The 18,628-nt window shown below is 39.1% G+C and overlaps 1 protein-coding gene across 2 annotated transcripts in view; it reads left to right on the top strand.

Moving 5' to 3' along the window:
* tenm2a (teneurin transmembrane protein 2a) overlaps window positions 1–18,628 on the top strand; it is a 245,280-nt gene that overhangs the window by 209,452 nt on the left and 17,200 nt on the right. Inside the window, exons 9-16 of one of the 2 annotated variants that reach the window (XM_053505760.1) lie at window positions 725–826; window positions 6,308–6,502; window positions 7,819–8,019; window positions 8,838–9,023; window positions 10,347–10,370; window positions 14,115–14,261; window positions 18,002–18,212; window positions 18,354–18,473. In XM_053505760.1, the coding sequence (XP_053361735.1) occupies window positions 725–826; window positions 6,308–6,502; window positions 7,819–8,019; window positions 8,838–9,023; window positions 10,347–10,370; window positions 14,115–14,261; window positions 18,002–18,212; window positions 18,354–18,473 (1,186 nt within the window). The remainder of the gene's footprint in view (window positions 1–724; window positions 827–6,307; window positions 6,503–7,818; window positions 8,020–8,837; window positions 9,024–10,346; window positions 10,371–14,114; window positions 14,262–18,001; window positions 18,213–18,353; window positions 18,474–18,628) is intronic. The other variant, XM_053505761.1, reaches the window with a different exon arrangement.

Genomic DNA, 18,628 nt, shown 5'->3' with positions numbered 1-18,628 from the left:
CACAGCCTTTTAACTTTGAGTGAGACGCACACCTTGCACATACAGAAATATTATTCACACATGAATAGATAACTGTAATAAGTGGTATCACACCAATTAACATTACGCACATCAGTTGTGCTGCTGAACATGGCTAATTAAATGCTTTGAGGTTTGAATTGGTTGTAACAATAATGATGCAGGGCTCTGGAGAGAAGGAGAAAGGAGAGGAGATGAGAAGACACGAGAGGAGAGAAGAGTGATTCAATCCAATTTACAGCCCTGGGCCCTTTGTTTATTTGACCCTTGGGGAGCAAAAGCATAGAAACGTGATGGGAGTGGCTTAAAACGATATTTGAGACACACTAGAGAAAGAAACCAGTGTACATACAGTAGCTTAAAGGATACACTCACACATGACTAATGTTTCGTTTTTTCTTTGGTCCTGTTGACCAATATTGATCAGAACCTAATGAAATATTATCAATGTTTTGAATGAATTTTCAAGAACGCTTACTTAACAAAGAGGACTCTGCTCGTGCTGCATGTACTGTATATGACTTTGGAACATGAAATTACAAAAATATTTCCCATCGATTTTAAGATCGTGAAGGACGAGGTAGAGATGAAGGGATAGGAAGGCGAACAAGAGTAGAATAAGTGTACTAGGCAGTTCTATCAAGGTTTTCCGTCATCTTTTCTTTCATAACCGCCATTTCTCAGACAAGTGTCCTCCCTTTCACAGACTCAGTGCAAGAGTGCCCGAGGAATTGCCATGGAAACGGCGAATGTGTGTCAGGAGTGTGTCACTGCTTCCCCGGCTTCCATGGCATGGACTGCTCGAAAGGTAGGAGACCCAATTCACCTGCTGCCCTCCTGTTATAAGTGTAGACACAGGGAGTAGCAGGGGGACGCTTACAATCCCTGCTGAATGCTAGAGTCAATCATGACACACTTTTACGCAAAGTGGAATTATTACGTTCCGTGGTTAAGAGCAAGACAGTAAAAAAGAAGAAAAAAATCATCATCATCATATTGATCATCATAAAAGAAAAAGAAAAGAGGGTAAACATACAGTACAGTATTTGTTCCATTGGTGCTATTCTTCAAGGTCCTTAACACTAGTATCATGCAAATATTAAAGTGTTTGATAGATCCTTTTTCTTTCCTAAGGGTTAAATTTAACAAACTTCAGCTGCGTGTCCAGAGCTTGGGTGTGCAGTATTTTTGTTTATACATTTTGGCATTCAAATATTTTCCTGATTATGTTCTGGCAATGACACATAATACAGTGCAGCTTATAAACCAGGTATATGAAAACACTTGGCTTCAATGATCAGATTTATACACAGCTGTTAAGAACTGTTTCGACATAAACAATTACCTTGATCTGGGGGAAATGATCAGAATCACCGCTGGTGCACCAGGTAGCGTCGGCGCTTTACAGCTCTTGGGTTCTCAGTTTAATCCTGATCTCGTGTTACCGTCTGTGCAGTGTTTTGCATGCTCCCCCCATGTCTTTGTGGGTTTCTTCTTCCCACCATTTGAAAAAACAGGCCAATAGGAAGAATTGAGACTCTAAATTGTGTGAATGTGTGAACATGGTGTCCTGTGGTGGATTTCTGTCCCATCCATAGTGTATTCTAGTATTCTCGCCTTACCCAAATTACAGTTATAAACATGCAGCCGGTAAACATCAGGGACTGAAGCACTCTTAGAACGATAGCAGGGGAAGGTGGGGGTTAGCACCATAGCCCGCATCCGTCAAACAGATAAAATCTATCTCGGGGGGCTGTGTATCGGAAAGATAAACCGAGGTTGCCATTTAAATTGACGGAAAGTGGCAGGACGATGCCCCTGTGCAGTCCTGCCTAATCTAGCCCCTGACCTTTTAATTCACCGTACGTCCCAGGGATTAGTGTTAGTCTCACTGCCCTGGCCTTTGCAACCCTTGGAACTTCCTGAACAGCGCACTGTGTGTATATGTGTGCGTGTGTGTGTGTGTGTGTGTGTGTGTGTGTGTGTGTGTGTTGGGAGGGGGTTAGGGTTGTACGCACAGACGTCTCTACGGCATTGAGATGATGGATGTGAGTTCACGTGAGCCAATATCTCCATTGTTCACCTGGGAGCCTTGTAATTAATAGTTTAGTTACCTCACTGTTAGATTACATTTTGTTTCATTACAGTTTTCTTCATCTTAACCCTTCTGCCATCTCATCCTCCTTTCTTTATCCTCTGACCTTTCTTCTCCTTTCACCGTATAGCTACACATCTGTATATATCTATTTCTCTTCCTGACCCTCTGTCTACAGTACTTATTCATTTGCATGTATGTGTGTGTGTGTGTGTGTGTGCACGCTGAAAACATTGGACGTATGCTATAAAATTCCTCTTTCACCTACAAATGCTCTAATAAAAGTTGGAGATTATACCAGTGAGAGATGTTCAGATCTAACCCAGGTTATGGGTAATGTAGTTTGGGAACATTGATGATGGTGAATCTGCTTCAGTCAGCTGTCAGATGAAACTTGGGGGACATGTTCGAGCAGCATTCGTTAAAATAAATTGCGAATGCATCACCAGAGGCAACCATCTCAAGGCCACAGCTTGTAACAGGCTGGTGGACTACTGCACTGTGCATTGTGTGTTTGTGTGCGCTTGTGTGCGTGCGCGCGCGTGTGTGTGTGTTTGTCATCAGGGGTGTGTGAAAGGAAGGCGTTCACTCTTTATGGTTGCAGACTTATAAATGAGACAAAAACCAATGAGCACATCTGTTCTCACATCCTAACACTCATCCATCACAACTCATTAATGAGCACACACTGACACACATAGCGAGAGACTCTTATTCGCTTACATACACACTATTCGCGAGTCCCAACCAATTATAGTCATACTCACACAGGAGCAGTGTGCTTCATAGTGCCTTAGTGGATTTTCTTTTTTTTTTTTATGAAAATAATTCTGAGTTAAAAAATTATGAAGTAAACTTTTAAATCAAACCAGGAAACCAGGAAAGAAGAAACCGAAGTTTGGTTTGAAAATCAAATGCATGATACTCAATCATCAGGAGTAAAGTACACAAACTAATCAAGAGTTAACTGATGACATTGGTGAGAATGATCAAGGCACATGACAGTCAAAGGGAAGGGACAGAGATAATGCAAAATCAAAAGAAAATACACAAGTAAAATTGAAACAAAACCACATGACTCTCAAACAATAAGTATGATAAACTAAAATATAAAAAGATCTGAAGCGGTGCTAATTGTTCTGGGAGCCTGGATGCCTTTTGAGGGCCACAGCAGACGCTCAGGAGAGTTTATAACTAAAGTTGGGTGTAATATCTGTAGCCTTATTTGTTTGCTTGTTTGTTTTTAGTTTGTGTTTTAAGTGTACTTGTAATTGACTATTAGTAATACTGTATATACTCAGTGCCCACATGTTCAAATTTCATTTGAACAGTATATAATAAGGGCCCAAAAAATGTATACACACTTTAATATGAAAAATATATGCCTATTTTCTGACAGTCACATCAACGATGGTGCTCCTACTGACATCTTTTGAGGAAACATAATACTATACATTACGTTGCTGCCATATTTTAATTTAAGTTTGAAAAAGTGCATATATAACTGTTGAAGTATGTACAGTATACAAGTTTTGGGCCTCTGTGTATATACAGTATGTAGTACTGTGTAAAAAATCTTCAGACACCGCTCATTTTTCATATTTCGCTTTCAAAGAGCCAGACTTTCTTGAAATTTTAATTTACTCTTGAGAAATAATTCTCCAGGCTTCCTGACAGATTTTTTTCCCTTTTATTTTTTGGCAGTTTTTTTTCTCTCATTTTCAGTTCAGGTCCTGTACCTGACCAGTTTTAGATGAATGTTTTTATTTGTGAAGCCACACGGCACCCATGAATCTTTCAAACATAAATACCCATCTAACCTAAGGCATGAACCAGTGAAAAAACACAAGTGCAGATGATGACGGATGAACAGCCCAGTGATTATTATAATGGTGATGCTGAGTGCGGAGTGGTTGGATCAGACGAGAGGGGAAATAAGGGCTGCTGCTGAGGTTGTTACATAAAGAAACACGTTTTTCTTTTGCATCTTTAGAGTTCATTACTGTAAAACATTTGTTTCCATTTTTTTTTTAAATAAATAATATAATTTAATTTAATATGAAGAAAAGAGGATTGGCTTTAGACTTTTGCACGGTACTTCATACTGATGAGTTTGTTAAACCCCTTGAATTAAAGATGAATGTCCATACATCCACAATGATATCTTGATTGCTTAATTTTTTAATGTGGTTGAAGCAAAAATATGAAAATTGCATCACTGTCCATATATTTATTTATATAACTTCTCATTATTAGCCTTATTGCCTACAATTAAATGTATTTTTTATCTAAATGTAAATGCTCTGTAAAAAAAGTGTCAACATCTTGAAATTTGAACTAGTGTAATTTTCTTTTTACTAGAAAACTACTAAAATGTATTTATTTTGATCTAAAAGGTTTAAAATATGGACACCTTCAAAATTTAACACCAACTCTTTTAATTCTATGATTTTTTTGTGTAAAACATAATAAAAATCATTTGTGTCAGTATTAGGCAAAGACAACTTCAGACGAGCATCATACTGTATGGCTTTTTCACTGTGGCATTATTTATTTAACAAAAATTATTCCAAAATTATTAAAATACTTTAACAACTGCTGCGAAGGTCAGAGCATGCCCTACACGGAGAAATACAAAAAGACCCCAAGACCCCACTGGCCTCACATTTAAGCATGTTACAGTAAATGTGACAAGACAATTAGAAGACGACTGAACAAGTTTGTTTGAGAGGGTGGCCAGAAGAAAGGGTTTTCAAAAACACAGAAGCATTAGTGAGGTTCGCAAAACTGCATTTAAACAAACAACAAGACTTCTGGAACACTATCCTATGGACGTATGAGACCAAAGTGGAGGTTTTTTTTTGCCTTATTGCATAACCAGTGTCAAACACAGCATGGAGGGGTGATGATTTTGGCTTATTTTACAGCCACAGGACCTATAGACACCTTACAGTCAATGGGTCAACGATGAACCTTTCTGTAATCTAGAATATCTAAAGGCCAATTGTCCCACAGCTAAAGCTTGGTCTGAATGGGGTCATGCAATAGGACATTGATCTGAAGCACACCAGTAAATCTGCACCAGAATAGCTGTAAAATAAAAAGAATAACGTTTTTGGAATGGCCGAGCTAAAATGCTGTGGCAGGACCTTAAGAGCAAATGTCCAAAAACCAGAATAAACTGAAGTAATGTTGGGGCCAATATTCCTCAACATGTGAAAGACAGTAAATGATTACTTCAAGCTATTGCTGGTGAAGGTGAAGCTACTGAAACAATATTGCCCAGGGTTTTTTGTTTTGACTTTATTTTTGTTTTAGGTTCTATTTGCTTAATACTGAGAACTTTTAGTCAGCTTATGTATATTATGCTTTCCCACAAAAAAAAAAAAAAAACAGAATTAAAAGTAGGGGTAATACTGGGTTGTGTTTTTTTGGGTATAAAGTTCATTAAAAAGCCCCAGTGGTGATAATAAGTAATTATGGTTGTTTGTTTTTGCCTAATGTTCTTAATAATTTAAAAGAGTAAATTAAACTAAAAGCATCACAACTACAGGCTTCACATACGGCGGTATACTGTGTGCACATGTTCTCTGGATGCAGCAGGTTTCTTCCAAACAGACATCATTAGGCGAATTGGCTATGCTAAATTGTCCCTGGGTTTGAACGAGTGTACTCGAGTAAGCGTGACTTCAGGCCCTTACAGGACGGCCTGTAATGGGCTTGCGTCCCCTGCAGGGCGTATTCCCTCTTCACGCTTATCGCTTCTGGAATCTGCTGTGACTCTGACTGAGATAATCGGTTACTGAAGATAATTAAGCAGATGAACGAATTTAAATAAGTCTGTGCTACAATCATGAGCAAGTTCATAAAAATGGTGTTGGAATGGTTCCCTGCTGTTTTTCTCCTGTCATGTATGCAGATTGTACATGCACATTATTTATTCCCTGCTCATATTCTCTGTTCCTACAATGCAGTAATCATAGACACATGTATTTCGCAATCAAGTCCTTTTCCCCAACTGTCATCAGTGAAGCATGTGAGCTCTTTGTATACTGCTTACACCAACATGAGATGGAGTTTATTGTGATTTCTTTATGCTTATTGTGTTTCAGTGATTTACTAAGCGTAGGTATGTGAGAGAATACAATCAATTCATTAGTGAATACTCTTTGTCTCTCTGTCTCTCACACACAGCTGCGTGTCCAGTGCTCTGCAGTGGTAATGGACAGTATGATAAAGGCTCATGTACATGCTACAGTGGATGGAAGGGGCCGGAGTGTGACATTCCATTAAATCAGTGCATTGATCCTCAGTGCGGCGGCCATGGAACCTGCAAGGAGGGCACCTGTGTCTGTTCGCTGGGTTACAAAGGACAGAACTGTGCTGAAGGTGTGTATGTGTGTGTTTAACACCAGTATACTAATATTCTCATTTCTCTGTAGGTTCTTGAAAATCCAAAGCACCTTGACCTAAACAGCCCAGATCTCTAATCGGAGGGGCTAATTATTGGTGATTTTTGAGGCTGGTAACTCTCAATGACTATTGTTGTTGTTGTTATTTTGTTATTTAAAACTTCAATATTGTTCTAGAATGGAGAAAATAAATCCAAACTTGTGTAAAAGAAAAAAAGAAAGAAAGAAATTTGACCGGTACTGTATGTAGTCTATAAGTGTGCTTCTTAGTTTTGACAGAAAACACCATCAATTTAAAAAAAAATAATAAAAAAGCAAGAAATGGAAGAGGAGTGGAATAACAAGGAGTTGTATTATTTATTTATAGATATTTTTTAACTCAGACAAGAAAATTGCGTAAGATAGAGTTACATACAGAAATAGGTAAAGGTAAGAGGAAATATCGTGTTGAAGAAAGGCCAGGCATATTATCTAGTAAAGAAAGAGGGAAGAAGCAAGAAAGAGAAAGAGTGCGAGACCACACCACCAACAAAAAGAGCTGGCGTTTGTTTTGAGTACAAGGTTAGCACTTATTCCTTTTTTTTTTCTTTTAAGCGCACATTTCCCTCTCGCTTTCTTCCCTCATGTCAGATTTTCATCACAATATAGTTGCTCATACAATTTATCTGGAGTGGCAGAAGCATAGAAATCAATAAAAGTGATGCACCATTTCTGCGGCCTAAAAAGAACAGCCTTCTGCAAATGACTTTGAGGGATGAAAGTGAAGAGTGAGATGGTGTTGTAAAGAGAGGAGGTGATACCCCTAAACTGCTCATAGGGGCAGACAATTTATCAAATAGCTTTCACTCCATTTAAGCAGCCTGATCACCTTGGCAGCTTAGCAGACAATGTCAGTTTCTCTTGGTCAGTGCGAGCTTGCGTGCAAAGAACAGGCCGGACAATTTCGAAAGAGGGGGAGATGGATCGGGGAAGGAGAGAGGGGGAGATGGGAAAAGCATTTGAGAGGAAAGACTCATTCACAGACCTACAGTGTGGAGGATATTGATTTTTCATGCTCAGCTGAATGTGTGTGTGTGTGTGCGCGCATGTCTTTTTGTCACTAACGCCCCAGAATGCATACTAGATTTACACTCGCACTCTCTCTAGAAACGTATTCTGGTGCTACTGCATACACTTTACACTCATTTATAGTATTTCCCAAATCAATTCTCTATTAATGTCAATGTGATCCAATGATTTACTCTATTGGACAACATTAGCACTTTGTTTTTTGTTGTGCATTTTTCTGTGCAGTGGACTGCCTAGACCCTTCCTGCTCGAATAATGGGATCTGTGTGAGTGGCGAGTGTCACTGTAAACCAGGCTGGGGAGGATCACACTGTGAGCTGCCCAGAGCACAGTGCCCTGACCAGTGTCACGGTCATGGGGCCTTCATTCCTGACACAGGCCTGTGTAGCTGTGATCCTAACTGGATGGGCCCCGACTGCTCCATTGGTCAGTCCCAGCTCACTGCTTTTGCAGGTTGTTTGCATTTAACAAGATGTCAATAACATATGAATAACATTTGATGTTGTTTGCTTACAATGAACATAACAGGGGAGACAAAACTGAAAAGTAATGCATTTGATTTTTAAAAGTGATAAGAGTATCAAGAGCATGAAAAAAATTAGCAAGTTAACAAAAAATCTGAATGTCTCCTCTTATTTGGAATAATCTACAAATTATGCATGACCTGCCTGTTGATTTAGCAGAAGCATTCTGTTTATAGCATACAGCACACTAATGTTGGATTATGGCAATAATATGAATAGTTTTCAAAATTTATACAGTACTACAATCATATTTCTAAACTAGGATGCAAAGATATTTTATGCATGTGAGGATTTTGGCAGGATTTAGGATGAAGGTGTATTTAGGATTAAGGGTTATTCTGCACTTTCTTCAGATTTAGAAATAACGGACCCATGATTTAGCCTTGTGGTACTCTGCGAGATGTTGCATAGACGTTAAATTACTTGGTCGAACATAGTATTCAAAACAATCTTAGCTATTTTTTTAGCTGAAAAATATCTTAAAAATAATGTTTTCCTGATGTGTCATTAAATATCTAGACTTTTATCTGGATGCTGCTATAAATAATCTTGATAAAGAATGAGTTGCCATTTCATTTGTAAACATTGAGAGGCCTGATAATAGCTGTTGAAAATACACGGACAGGAACAAGACACCTAATAAAAACTGAAATGTGTAAACTGAACATTATTAAAGATATTTATCAATAATATACACATGTCCTCTTTATACATCTACAGAGGTTTGCTCGGTGGACTGCGGGACTCATGGCGTGTGTATGGGTGGTTCATGCCGTTGTGAAGAGGGCTGGACAGGAGAGGCATGTGATCAGCGTGTGTGCAGTCCTCTGTGTGTAAAGCATGGAACCTGCAAGGACGGCAAGTGCGAGTGTCACCAGGGATGGAATGGCGAGCACTGCACCATCGGTAGGTTTTTTACGGCCGGAGCATCCCTCTTTCCATTTGTACACACGCATCCACTCTCAGTAGACACTCTGTCTGTCTTGTCACATTCATTCAAAGCAACAGAGCAATGGGAGGGACAAAGTCCTTCTTCAGTACAAAAGAAACACAGTGATAAGCTACAACGATGTTTTGAGGGTGTACGAACTCCTATCTTTGTACTCGGCTGATGCAGCTCATCATGTCAATAGCGAGCCCTTTGTGGTCTGGATAAAGGGTGCCAGAGCATGGAAAACAGAAATGGTTTCCCTAAACCCGAGATTGAAAACCACTAGTTCAAAGTCGTACACTGGGTTTTCTGACAAATAGAAAAGGATGGAGTAGTTCTTCTGTTGCGTCTTTCACTTTCTTTTATACATGATGAAATACATGTAGAAAGAGGACTCTAATAATATTAAAGTGAATAAAAAAAAGTAAAACAAAAAAAAAGCCTAATTACACTGTCCTATTTAAGACTCAGAAAACCTACATAATAAGAACCGAGTGGAAGATCTGCAGAATATCGAGGGGAGTTTGCTTAAGGCCGCTTTTAATGTTAAAAAGAGACAAAGTTAGCAGTGGTATTTACAAAGGTATTTAATCCAGGCTATATGAAAGGGTAAAATCGGGTAAAAAAAAAACTAAAGGAATAAAAGAAAAGTTACAGTGGATGTGAGGAATCGAGGAGCTTTAGAGCTGTGTTTTGTTTGAGAAAAGATTAAGTCTCACGTGCCAAACAATACAGACAGGTACGTTGCCTCACATAATACAACGACAACTGTAAGCTCCAGATGTCTTCCCCTGCAAACAGTCACACCTTTAGCTTGCCTCTGACTTCTCTCTCATAAAAATAGACATGAAAAAAAAAAAAATCTATGAGCATGAGCATGTTTTTCTGTCAGTGTCTGGAAGTCTCAGTGTGAGTGTTCGTCTGTATGTGAGTGCATATGTGTGTATACATGTCTGAGCCAGACAGATAGAAGGAAAGAGAGAGAGAGAGAGAGTCTGTCACTTGCAGGATGACACAAGTGTCTCTAACAAACACTTACCTGTCTGAACATCTCTTGATTTTAGTTCATTCCCCTCCTACAGTTTTGCAGAAAGCCTGTCTGGCTACTCTCATCAAATCTCGTCTAAAATAGTCAGCCATCTAGTTCCATATATGGTCCCTTAAACGCTTTTCAAAGACAAGCGGCAATCGCTTCAGAAGTCTCTCATATATTCCGAAATAACTGCATGTGTGCATGTCTCCTGCCTCTCACTTCGCCCTCTTGTTCCCCCCTTCTTTGCGTGCTCTCTCTATTGCAGACTATTGGGATGAGACTAAAGAAGGTATTGTACCTCGTCCGCACTATGTCCTAGTGCTAGCTGCACCGTAGCACTGGCCGCAAGCACTTCTCCTGACAGCTTGGCTGTGTAGAGACTGTGTGCTTCTCACAGTGTGTCCTGTAGACTAGATTTTGGTGGTGTACTGTAGAGTGCCTAGCTGTGTAGAGCAGGTGTGTGTGTTTTCTTCTACGTCCGTGTTTTCTTGTACTAGTTTATTATTATAACCATGACGGTTATAAATCTTTAGATCATTCTCAATCTATCTGTGATGTGTGAGATCTTCTAATGCAAATGGGTTTTGAGATAACCGAAGATGCCTTTCAAATAACCACTGGTGAATTTCCAATGGTCCAGTACATCGACAAAGGTAGTGTAAGCCCACTGAATACGTTCCTACCTATCCCTATATATACAGTATCTGTCTCCACATGCTACCCATCACAAGACAAACTGAAAGGAAAGACCTCAGCGGTCACTGAGAGGGCATCTCGGGCAAAATAATAAAAATGAATCATAATGAGGATCCGTACAGTATACTCTAAGCAGCCTACGTGAGCATGCTTTAGTGCTCTCTCTTATTAACAAACATGGAAGGACAAGTCTATTTTTTTTTAAGCTTATTAGCCCTGCAGAGTAGAACTCAAACAAAAAGCTGAATTAAAGAAATGTGGGTCTGGAACATGTGCAGCAGATTTGCAAAGACTGGGATTGCTGGACTATAGCTGAGGTTAACGGCACCAGGGAAAGCCCAGATCCTGAGGTAATTGTTGAATTTCATGAGTCAGTGGTGCAGAGTTTAAAGTGCAGGGAGATGGTGCAGAATTTTTCTGCAAAATTTTTGCTCGCAGGGCACAGGGCCAAAGCAAGCCATTGTAATGACTTTGTCTCAGTGTCTACTAATGGAGGGATTTGACTGTGTTGCACTCCAGCAGTGTGTAAGAAGCAACTATGGGGTGCAGAATAGACCTTCAGTAATCACCCCATTAGGATGCATCAGTGGGACCTTTAACATTTAAATTAGAGAAAGAAGAAAACCCGTGCTGAATCCCCCCTTGTACATCCTTCCAAAATACCCAGCATTAACATTTAATTGAAACGTATTAAAATAAAAGCACATCCCTAATGCAAAATTAAATTAACGAAAAAGAATAAGAAGAGAAAAAGTGTGATTGCAGAAAGTTGTTCAGTGTGCACATTGACTTTACATGCTGGTGCACTCCAGGTGAACGTGGTTTACACGTGATCAAATGCATGATTGGACCACATGTGTAAGCCATGTTCACTGGGGATGAAGTGGCATGCAAGACAAATGTGCCTCTTTCTATTTGTCCATCAAGGTTTGAATGAAACTTGATCCATACATTCTGCCATATTTTACTATTTGTTTTTATTTATATATGAATTTAGATTTTGTTATATCGTATTAGGAATTTAGACAGATCTCAGATATACAGTACATTTCTTCTCTTCTATAGCAATAGACTATCTGAGGTTTGTGAAGAACATTCATCTAACCTTCTTGTAGCTTCTGTCTTAGAAGTTTAGGGAGAAATTTGAGTTTGTGGTAGTACAATTTTCAAGCTGAGGCAAGTCCTAGTAGAGAGTATTTTATAGGTTCTTTCAGTATTTGAGTTATAACAGCCCCATCCCAAGGATAGTTTCAAGGATTTATGAATCTAACCTTTAGTTTTATGACCTTCAGAGGGGATAGTGCTGCACACAAGCAGATTGTGGGATGTAGTGATGAGCAGGTTTCCTGACATTTCTTTCTTTCTTTCTTTCTTTGTTGTTTTCTTTCTATATTTCTTACTTTTTTTCTTCCCTTCCCTCGATTTCTTTCTTTTCCTTTCCTTTCCTTTCCTTTCTTTCCCCCCTTTTCCTTTAATTTTCTTACTTTCCTTTCGTTACATTGTGCAGTATACATCATAGTCCTTCTGCCTCCTAACTACATAGAGGGATTTTGTCTGCCTTCCCTCCACCTTCATCTCTCCTTCTCTGAGAATGTGTACTGACCCATAACCCAAGGCAATTTCACCTCCTTTTTCAAGGGATTACAATGATGTCCAATCACATTACTTTAGCTTGGTGTCTTAATACCTTGTGAAGCCCCACTTTATTCTAGGTACTGTGGGGAGAATTGACTGGCCTTTGGCATAAAAGCGGGGCTGTTCTCAGTCCTGCCCAGCGAAAAAGATCAATGGCTACTATAGATTCTGCTGTCTTGGTGCTTCATAAGTATTTGGCTGTCTAAAATGGCAACTTAATTTAAGAAGCAATCATTTCTAAGTGACTTTTCTCTCAACTCAATATTGTGTGACAATCAATGCATAGTGGGCTATTAATGTGGCATCTCAAAGACCTCAGATCTCGAAAATTGTATTAATTAAAGCTGTATTGCATTTGATTCATGAAGGGTAAATGGGCCTTAGTGCATTCAAGGTTTTTCATGCTCTTTTGCCCATGACGTCCTCCCTAACCACAAATCCATTGAAATGTCACCTGTGCCAAATCAGGCAGAACTAATGACCATATGATAAAAGATTCTGGTCGACTCTAAAAGGCCATATCAACATGGTGACCAACAGCGAAGTCACCGACATGCTAAGCTGTTAACTATTTAAGGTTAATCTTTGAGCTTTGGGCCTAAGCATGACTGAACTCACACTGACATACGTGATAATCCTCTTACAGTAATACGAACTGAGCGTCAGTTTCCTCCTCACTTGAAATTTTTGGTGTTAGAATATAATTAGTCAGGCCTGGTTTTTAGAATTAATCTTGTCACTACATATCTTAAAAAATATTTATTGTTGAAATTACCAAATTACCCGTCACAACATCCAATCCTTGTCTTTAAAAAAAAACAGCAGTAGCATGTTTAGCCTTTTTATGGTACAGTTTGCTCAGCTGCTCATTCTATACAGTACATGCAGCGATTTTGCACTAAACATGACAGCAATGTTTTCACTTCGATATTAAACCTTTCCAAATCTTCCTTTATGAAGAAAATATCTTTATAATTTTTTTTTACATATTTATAAACTCTCCACATAAAAAATGCATCTTTTCTCACATTATGAAAACACTATATGCAGTTTCAAATGTTAGGCAGTTATAAATATATACGGCATATATTATAAATGCTTCATGAAGTTATTAAGTAGGAACTCCAAAGTTAATTCTAAGGCATATCTCAGCCTCTGGCATACATTTGACAAAAATCACTCACACAAATTTATTCCCACTCTTCCGTGTAGCTCATCACACAACCCAAGGCTCTCACCTACTCTGTCACCTTGCTTCCACTCATCTCTCTTGCTAAGTCTGCCTACTATCTCAAGTTCACCCATGCACACTCTCACCTAGATACACACAAGACTTCTAATCTGATCTGATCTGTCTCTAGCTTCTCCTAATCACATTCGCACACGGAGAGCTGTGTGCGCAAGCCAAGGGAATCAAATCATCTGGCCCAAATTAACCAACTGGGAACTACTATATGTGTTCTTATCAAATATTCCCATTTCAACAAGAACTCAAGGGAGTGCTGCAAGTGTGTTTATGTCTACATTGCATGTGTGTGAGTGTGCATGTTACTGCATGCCCTTAGGCACTATAGAACATGTTGACCAATGTTAACCAACTTAACTTTTCACATTTTCTGGCTTATTTTACTTTTACTCCAACTGTACCCTTTGTCCCTGCACCCTCTCCTTTTCCCTATGCCCCGACTCTTCTCTTTTGCAGACGGCTGTCCTAACCTGTGCAATGGGAATGGACAGTGCACCATGGGACAGAACAGCTGGCACTGTGAGTGCAAGACAGGCTGGAGGGGCACTGGGTGCAACGTCGCTATGGAAACATCCTGCGCAGACAACAAAGACAATGAAGGAGGTCAGACAACACTAAAGTAGCCAGCAGAGCTGACATTTACTATTACAAAATATTTGTTCCAAAGTTTTTTTTACAGTAATGCAGTAAATACTTTATTAAAAAATAAACAGATTGTCTACACAGCATTTTTTTTTTCTGTAAGCACTGCTACTAGAATTAGACATGCCTGGATGATGGCAGATGTGTGTGGCAGCTTCGTCTTTTCACTATGTAGTCAAATTAAACTACTGTGATTCCCAGCTAGTGGAAAAGCATGTATTGCTCGCATGCACTTGTCTGACAGATGACTTCACCGCAAGAATGGATGCAGGAGGTTACAAAGAATCATGGCGAGCTGTCAGTGCTCGCATAATCATTTTGTTAACTTATTTTGCAAAGTCTTCAATCATATCCCAAGGGCAAAGAGGCAGATGGGTGTACCTATTAATCTGCAAGCAGGGACAGCACGCAGTGGCAGAGTTGACTTTGGAGTTTAGAACACTGGCTGCAGGTGGTGGGACAACCCAGCTCTCCTCATCACTTTTTGTCAAGGGCTCAGAGGGGATGTAGTCACTGAAGTAGCATGTAGAGGCAGGCACTTGTTTTTTCACTTTCTCATTAACTTTGCCATTAATCTTGATAAAATGCTCCAAAAAAAGGAAGTATGCCCCTATTTAAGTCCCACTGAGATGTCCAACAATGCGAAGACAGCAGAATCTGACAGAACAAATTAAGACATTTAGCCTAGACCTAGAAGTTGCTATCTTCTGGTTAACATACACAAGGAGGAGTATGGAAGAGGCTTTTTGGTAACACTTTGTAAATGACTATCAATATTTATAAGGCTCGGTCAGAATTTCTTCCGTTATTCATGCATTTATAAATGTCATCCTCAAAGATACAATGCCTGGCCAAAAAAAAAAAAAAAAGTTGACATTTTAAAAGGGTCAAATCAATGTGCTATAATAAGTAAAGAAAACAACAGAAGAGATTTGAAATTACTAGAACTGGGTTAAAACCTATAAGGAATGTGCTGAACTGTCTGCTTTCTGGAAGAAATTTGATCAGAAGCATGGAGAGTGCTTAACACGCTGCATGGTAAAAAAATAAAAATAAAAATAAATCTACTCTGGGTACGAAGGGAAGCTTGTGAAGCGATGTACTATCATGCATAGTACCCACTATACAAGCCTCTGGAGGCAGTGTTATGATCTGGTGTAGCTTCAAGTTTCAAGTTTTATTGTCATATGCATAGTAAAGAAACATGTTCCCCCCGGCACAATGAAATTCTTCCTTTCTGTTCCCCTAATGAATGCCGCTAAAAAAGTAGAAAATGAGTATAAAATTAATATCAATGTATAAAAACTGTAAAAACAGACATAGTTGGTCAGGTCTAGGCTCAGCAATGTTATGTGGCAATGAATTGAAGTCAGCTGATGACCTGATTGTACTGAATGACCAGCTTATCAGATCAGTGGAGGTTTTCTTCCCTGATGGCACAGGCATATTCCAGGATTCAAATAGTGAAAGAGGTGTTTCTGGGAGCGTGATTTTTCCTACATGAGCTGATCACCACTTTTTGTGCTGTAATCAAAGCTAAAAGTGACTGAATGCCTAGAATCTTAAAAGTGTGCAATTTTTATTTTGGCCAGGGAGTGTATTTTGCACATTATTTAAATACACCATATTTGAATGTATTCCAGAGAAGACCACATTCTCCATGTCAAGAGAGCGCTGCAAAGGCTACTGAAAAATAATTTGTTTGTGGATCCCAAAAAGTGCAAGCTCCATGTACCCTGAATTCTAGGAGAGATGGATAACTCTAACGTGCTGTCACAGAATGACAAATTTCACATAATCCCCAAAGGTTTCTAGCTTTCAACTTTTAGCGATGTTTTTTTAAAAATCGGTTGTATTAATGTGCCATACTTGCCCCTTCACCTTGATTGTATGGAGCGGATCCAAAAAAACTCTCAAGCGAGCATTCACTGCAGTCTGCATTATGCAGCACCAAGACCTAACACCTTTCTTGGTTTAAAGTGGATGCTTTTGAAGAAAGGGTTAGAGCTCTGTGCCAGCATCTAGATTCTCTACCCTGCTTCATTCCTTCCTATAAACCTGCACCTGCTGAAAGGAATTATAAACTTCTTAATAGAGAAGTGGCGACTATAAACCTGCAACATAAAAATGTATTATAAACAGTGTTGGGTGTAATGTGTTACAAAATTTGTGCTTCAGTGGCTCTTCTGTGGCATCGGACTGAACAGGCTGGCTTTTAGTTTCCGAGGGCATGGGTGACCACCAGTGTTGGTTGTAACGTGTTAGAGTACTTGGATTACTTTTTTGATGTAACGAGTAATCTAACACGTTAGGTCTGCCATTTAAGTACTCAGTTATTTAGTTACTTTTTTGAAAAATGATCCGTTATTTAGAGAATTTATGTAATCCGTGAGCCAAACAGCAGTCTTTCCCAGTCCCTTAGTGGGTGTATGTGTGAAACTTGTCCTACAAGCCCCGCCCCCGATAGCCCGCCCCCCTTTGTTATTCCTGCTATTAGTAGTTAACAGATTATGGGCCAAATTTGTGTTGATGGTAGAATAATTATAAGGGTCTTGACTAAAACAACATGCATGAGGAATCACAAAGGAGTTTTCATTTCCTGCAATGAAAAGTACTCGAACTAGTTACTTTTATCAGAAAGTAACGCTGTAATGTAACTGATTACTTTTTAAAGACAGTAATTTTGTAATGTAATTAGTTACTCAAAAAAGTAACATCCCCCAACACTGATTATAAGAATGACATTAATAGAGAGGATTGAATATCTACTCACTACAGTAAAGTATATACACAAATAATTGAAGTACCTTGAAGGTTTGTAAATGCTTAAACTGTATGGACATTCACCCTTTCTAGGTTTCCATTTAAAACTAGTATATGTAGAAGCCAAGAATTTGTTGTAGAATATTTCACCCCAGTGGCCACAAGATAAACATATAGCCTCATTTTATCCCTGTTAGCTGATATTTAGTTTTTTGTTCATATGTATTCCAAGTTTCAATTCTTTTTTAGTTCTAGTTTGACAGTCTGTTTGTATTTTTTATGAGCTTGACCTGCATTGCATCAGTCGTTCTGTGAGTTATGGCAGTGTGGCACTTGAATGTACAATTTGACTTTCATTTTTAATTATTTTTATTACACCATATAACTGTTGCGCTTAGATGCCCTGAACGTGGTCAGTAATGTCTACATTTTGATTAGAGAAATTGCATAAAGTTACAGATTGGCCAGGTTGTGGTCTAGTGCAGTGTTAGCTCCGTGTGTATTATGGTGGCCTTGAAAGTCTTCCCACTCAAGGGTCAGAGTGACTTTGAGTGGACAGTTCGTCTCAGTGGGATGCAGTTAAAGAGATAAATGTTTTCTCTGACCCAAGGTGCCTTTTTCTGGGCCCACCTTCTGTATTCACCTTTATCTCGCCCTTTTTCTCTTACTTTTGCCTTTTACATTCAGCTACAGTAACAGAAAATAATTCGGCTTTAGAATCGGGCTTGTGCTTTTTATTTAGCTATTCAGAAAAATATAAAGCTACAGTAACTGAGTGTCAAAAAAAAAAAACCTTAGTACTATTGATTTTGGATTAGATTTTTGGAAGGAGAAAAGAAAACATTAGTTTAATATTTTGAAACGAAGGTCAAACGAAAGCAAGGAACAAATGAAATGATCATATTACCTGTGACGGTGGGTATTTTCTCTTCCTGTAGATGGTCTGACGGACTGCATGGACCCAGATTGCTGTATCCAGAGCCCATGTCAAAACAGTCCTTTATGTCGAGGCTCTCGAGACCCACTGCAAGTGATCCAGCAGAGCCAGTTACCTGTCCAGAAGGTTCGCTCCTTCTATGAGCGTGTCAACATGTTGGTTGGCCGGGACAGCACTCATATCATTCAGGGAGAAAACCCTTTTAATGCCAGGTACATTATCAGGTTTGCTCTAGTTGAAGTAGGGCATCTATGTCAAGATTTCGAGCCATGGATAGAGACTTATATATAATTTATTTCTTGCTTTGTTGAAACTTGTTTAAGAAAGGTCACGAGTTACATGTCTTTTTTTAGTCTGGCATCCCTGATAAGAGGCCAGGTTCTGACTACAGATGGAACGCCCCTGGTGGGGGTAAACGTGTCCTTCGTTAAGTACCCTCACTATGGATATACCCTTACACGGCAGGATGGAACGTGAGTCACTTCAAAGCCTTCAAACTGTCTTTAATACATTCCTCCCACTCCTTTATATTTAGGAGTTGAACTTCCTCATGACACTCTTAAATCCTATGCACTGCTGTTTATCACAGCTTCAAGTGCTGTTGATGTATACCACTGCATTAAAAACA

The sequence above is a fragment of the Clarias gariepinus genome, chromosome 10 (assembly GCF_024256425.1).
Source record: "Clarias gariepinus isolate MV-2021 ecotype Netherlands chromosome 10, CGAR_prim_01v2, whole genome shotgun sequence".
Lineage (NCBI taxonomy): Eukaryota > Metazoa > Chordata > Actinopteri > Siluriformes > Clariidae > Clarias > Clarias gariepinus.
The sequence above is the reverse complement of the archived record's forward strand: the minus strand, read 5'-3'. Positions and strand labels throughout refer to the sequence as shown.